At 30.5% G+C, this 5,144-nt stretch overlaps 1 protein-coding gene across 9 annotated transcripts in view; it reads left to right on the top strand.

The window, feature by feature from the left end:
* Window positions 1-5,144, top strand: part of LOC102680125 (uncharacterized RNA-binding protein C3H8.09c-like) — a 323,287-nt gene that overhangs the window by 315,196 nt on the left and 2,947 nt on the right. For all 9 annotated transcript variants that reach the window (XM_031510950.1, XM_031510948.1, XM_031510952.1 and 6 more), the window contains 3 exons: window positions 609-626; window positions 873-1,007; window positions 2,052-2,257. In XM_031510950.1, the coding sequence (XP_031366810.1) occupies window positions 609-626; window positions 873-1,007; window positions 2,052-2,257 (359 nt within the window). The remainder of the gene's footprint in view (window positions 1-608; window positions 627-872; window positions 1,008-2,051; window positions 2,258-5,144) is intronic.

Here is a 5,144-nt window from a genome sequence, read left to right as displayed (position 1 = left end):
TATTTTTTTTTTTTTTTTTTGTTTCTTTTTATATACACATAGCTTTTTTAATTCATTGGAGAATTGCTAAATTCTTTAAATTTACACACAGGCTGTCGATATGTCAATTAGTAATTGAAATATATAGGAATGTTGATTCTAGAGATCGAATGTAAAAAAATTTTTTTTCTTTTTTTAGTTATATCGTTATATCGTAAATATTTAATATCTTTTGTCGAAACGATTCTCTCTTTTTTTTTTTAATATATATAATATTTCAAATAATTAAAATATAAAAGCACACATTCCGTGGTAATATTTTAAACATTAATTCGAGGATAATTATGTTCGAAACTTAATTCACGTTTCAAACGTGCCTAACAAGTTTTACTTTTTACCGTGGCTAATCGCGTCAGCTAGCTATTCAATTTCAAACAGCAAAGGAAGAAAGAAATTATCCTTCATTATTCTCCTTAATAAAACGAGAAGCGGAGATATATACTTCAATATTCCCGGTCAAAAGTCGAATTAATTCTCAACTTCAAAGTGATCGGCGTACAATTATTCCGGAATAAGATTGTAAGACAAATTGGGAACGAAGAAATAATAATGGCACAAGACAAGATCTTTGAATCAAACTAAATATATCGAATTTTGCATCGTCGAAAATTAAATTTTAAATTTCTTCCAAGTTATCTTATCTTTCACTTTCTTTATCACTTTTTCGCTATCTTTATCACTTGTTACACTTTTAAGTTTAAAAAAAAAAAACGATCAAAGTCAAAAAAAGATCGACTCCTCCTCCTTCTAAATAATAAAAATCTGATAAAAACGCGATTAAACAAGAAAGATCGAACGTGAATGGAAACCAATTCGCAATTTCCATGTTGCAGGCAACCCGGATATCCTGATCTGCGGCAATTGCAGGGAGATGTTTACGGATCTGGGCGAGTTGCTCGAGCACAAGCGGAATTACTGCAAACTGCGGTTCACATGTAAATGTCACACCTTCAATGGAACAGCCCCAAGTACGTACTCGAAAGAAAGATCTACTCTCTTTCCCTCGTATACATATATATATACACACATACAAAAACGGGTTAAAAACGATCGCTTTGATGCGAATTCCGCTACGTTCTCCATTTCTCTAAGATATTTCTTTAAGAAATTTTTCAATAAAAAGAACTTAGAGCTTTCATCGAAATTCGAGGGTGGAGCCGTTGTTTGGAAACACATACCAACCTCTCTATTTTCCTCTTTCCCCTCCCTCCCCTCCTATTCTTTCTCTAAGTTATCCTTATCGCGCCGATGTTGAATAGGCCGAAATGTAAAAATGAAATTCGAATCTTGGATCCCCTTGGAGTCGATTTCCTTTTTCCATTGAAGCAACGGAATTGTATCCTTGAGTTTTATTCGCAGCCGCGTTCGGTTCAAAGGCTAATCCCGCTATTTGGTTAGATGGAAAGCGTCGTTGCTCGACAAATTTGCAAGGGATTTTCTTTACCCTCTGCTGATGCTTTGCAAAGTTGTTTCTTCCTGTTTTACGTGTATCGAGTACTTTGAGAAATATTAGGGGTAAAGAAAAGGTAATTGTGATGTAATGGATCGTGTGAATTATAGGAAGAAAAAGTTTTGTAAGAGAATAATTTTTTAATTTGACATTTGATATTTTGAGCAAGGTTTATATGGTTAGAATAGAGAGTAATAGTTTTGCAGGCAAAAAGCATAAGATTTTAAAAAAATCTTAGGATACTTGTAAAATTAAAAAAAAATATTAAATTTGGATAAAAATTTATGATTTTGATTTTCAAACTTTGAAATTATTTATATTTTTATCTTAAATGAATAGCTAGTAATAATATTTCATTTTCTAAATTAAAAGCTATTGTAATTAAGTCTTAAGACTTACATCTTATTATTATATTTTTAGATTTTTTTTTTTATGTATGTATTTTTAAAAAGATTTAAAGCCACACACACACACACACACACAAATATACATGCTGACTTTTGACAAACAGCACATGTGTAAATTATTACCAAATATAATACTTTCATGTTTATGTTCCAAGGAGATTCTACAACAGCTCTGCTATGCGTTCTCTGCAAGGTATCGTTCCCTTCAGCATGGGAATTGATGGTTCACGCCCAGGCAGCTCACATGATCAACATTTACGAGTTGGGAACCCGACCCCAAAGCCCCAGATCCGCTCCCAGCCCCCCTCAGAGTCCAAGCCAACATCAGAAGGAATCATCACCGTCACCTCAAGATTTTCAGGTAAGTTTCTGACATATCACAGATAAATATATTTTATTTCTCCTTTACTTGATTTCATTCAAAGTAATATATTATTTGATAAATATATAATAATACTCAAGAAAATGTGTAATGACATTTTCTTCAAATGCAACTTGTTCATTAAGTTAATTAATTAAAATTTATTGAGATTGCAAAATTAAAAGGAATGAAATAAATTTTTATAATATTCTGTATACTTGTATATTACTTCAAATTTAAAGTTATTTTTATTATCAAATTAAATTAACATTCGAATTATTTATGATTCTTGATAATTCTTGAAAATTTTATCAACGTATAAACCTTGTTAACATTCGATATATGATTTACATTTAATTTCGATATTTGTCAATCTAATATACTGAATGGTAAAAATAAAACTTGTACAGAAGGTAAATGCAATACCGAAATTGCGAGATACACTAGTCGTAAAAATTTCCTCGTCGTTTTCATCAACGAAAAATAGAAAATAAAGAAATCAAAAGAGAGGAAAAAATATTCGAAGCACGGCCAATGGAAATTAAAAGAGGCGCACAACTGTTAACTGATACTTTATATGTAACGTGAAAATTAAATTCCCTAAAGGAAAAGTAATTTCACCCTGATGGATTTTCCTCTTTCGTTATTTTTGTTGGCCCGAAATGTGAAATAGCGAACGATGACTGCGCAATCTTATCAGAATGAACAAGCTTGGTTGGAGGGTCTGAAAAGAAAATACGACGTTCTCTATTCGCTCTAGCTTTAATTCCAGGAATATTTCTAGACTTATTTGCCGTCATAATCGCGCAAATTCACCCACCAATTGCAATTTTCATCCTTTATTCGTATAAGTGGAAATTTTTCGATAGTCTTTCTATTTTTTCTTTTTTTTTTTTTATTTATATATAAAAATATACATAGTGAAAAATCTCAGTGAGGTAAATACGATATTGAAAGAAGTTTCTCACTTTCTTTGAGAGGAATTCATTTAGTATTGCTCAATCGACTGAACGCGAAGAAAAATGATGGAGGGAATAATGGATTTACTTCGGTCGAAAATTGTGTCGATCGAGAAAGCTTTTAAAGTAGAATATCTTCAATGAAGAAATTAACAAAATTGTTGAATTGTTTCCGATAATATTTTCCAAACGCGAGGAAAAATAAATAGAATTTAACTTGTGTCAGATTTGTGTCAAATTCTATGGACGTGGTTTTTTTTTAAATTAAATTAGAATATTTTGATAAAACTATAAAAAAAAGAAAAAAAAATACAAATTTACGATAGAAATAATAGATTTCGTTGAGTCGAGAATATTTGTCGGTCAAAATTCGATAAAGGAAATTTTTAAAATCAATTATTAAAATAAATTGAAACATCGTGGAAATAAATGAAAAATATTTTCAATGAATATCTTAAAAATCGATCTTGAAAAAGATAAAATGTAATATAACTTGGTGGAAGAATTTCTATGTAAAACTGAAACTCAAATACGTCGAACAGGAAGCAATAATAACAGTGGCAGTCAATTTAAACAATATAAGTTTTCTGCAGTAAAGGGTGGAAACACGGGAAATCGTAATATCGTGAGGAGGCAGGGCTCTCTGAGTGCTTAAGACAAGGCTATGAACCGGGGGAATGAAACTCTGTAACAAAAGAACGAAATCCTGTCGCCGTAGGGAACGACGTACAACTTGGAAAAATATTACTTCATCATATGTTTCTCTGTCGATATGTCAACTCCAGGGTGAAGGTATATCAGGATCGAGCTATCAGGCAATCGGAACTTTTGTTTCGGATTTCACCGTTCAAGAGTCTCATTATTTTCACTCTTGCTACTCGCCACTCTTATTAATTGCGTCGAATGTGTGATTCTTTTTGACTCTTAGTAAAAAGAACAATTTTTCTCTTCTCTCTTCTTTTTTTTTTTTCCCTCTCGTTTTTCTATTAATTACAGGGGAGAGAAGGTTTCAATTTATTAAATCTCGATTATAAGCATTTTCTTTCATTTACTTTATTTAATTTACGTGTTTTGGTAAATTTCTGAAATTTAAATATTAAATTTCCATTTTGTAAATTTGAAACAAGATTGGATGTGTGTTTTTTTTTTTTTATTTAATTTTTAACGTAATTTAAATGAGAGAAGACTGATAAAACTTAAATATATTATCACTGAAATTTCCATTTTGAATTGCTCTAATTTGAAATTTAGAATAAGATTGTAAATGGTACTTGAATCTCGATTATCTTGAATACGATCTTCCAATTAAACCGATCTAATTAAGTCCAATTATAATATAATGAAAGTTCAGAGAATGATATTTCAGAATGGTTAATTCAATTCGAAGATGAATTTTTGAGAACAATGTAATAACGATTAAAAAGATATTTGACAATAAGATTCCATGAACGTTCGTTAAAATTGATTTTAACTCGCTTTTATTTGATTTTATTATTATTTGATTCATTCCTATGATGTGAATGAAAAATCTCTCTATATATCTAATAAATAATATTACATATACATATATTAATTTCTACGATAATAATAAATAAGATAAATAGTACATATGATATTCTTCTAATATATGCAATAAACAATGCACTATTTATAAAGCAATGTGTAATAGCGCATCAGAGAGATATGAAGAGAATTAGATGAAAAAAATGAGAAAGTAATATAGGTTCCGCTTTGGTTAGCCAACTGGATAAAGTAAGTAGAGCTCGACTACGATACGCGTTGGACTAGGAATATCGCTTTACTATCACAGAGTACAAAAGAAAAGTGGAACAGGTCAAGTCAGAGGGCTCAATTGATCACGTACTTTCGATTCTTAGGGGTATTTTTATATGCGATATCCTTTGTATAAATTTATTCGCGCATTGCTC

Source organism: Apis dorsata, unplaced genomic scaffold, assembly GCF_000469605.1.
Source record: "Apis dorsata unplaced genomic scaffold, Apis dorsata 1.3 scaffold_269, whole genome shotgun sequence".
In the NCBI taxonomy this organism is placed as follows: Eukaryota; Metazoa; Arthropoda; class Insecta; order Hymenoptera; family Apidae; genus Apis; species Apis dorsata.
This window is presented reverse-complemented; position numbering and strand designations above follow the sequence as displayed.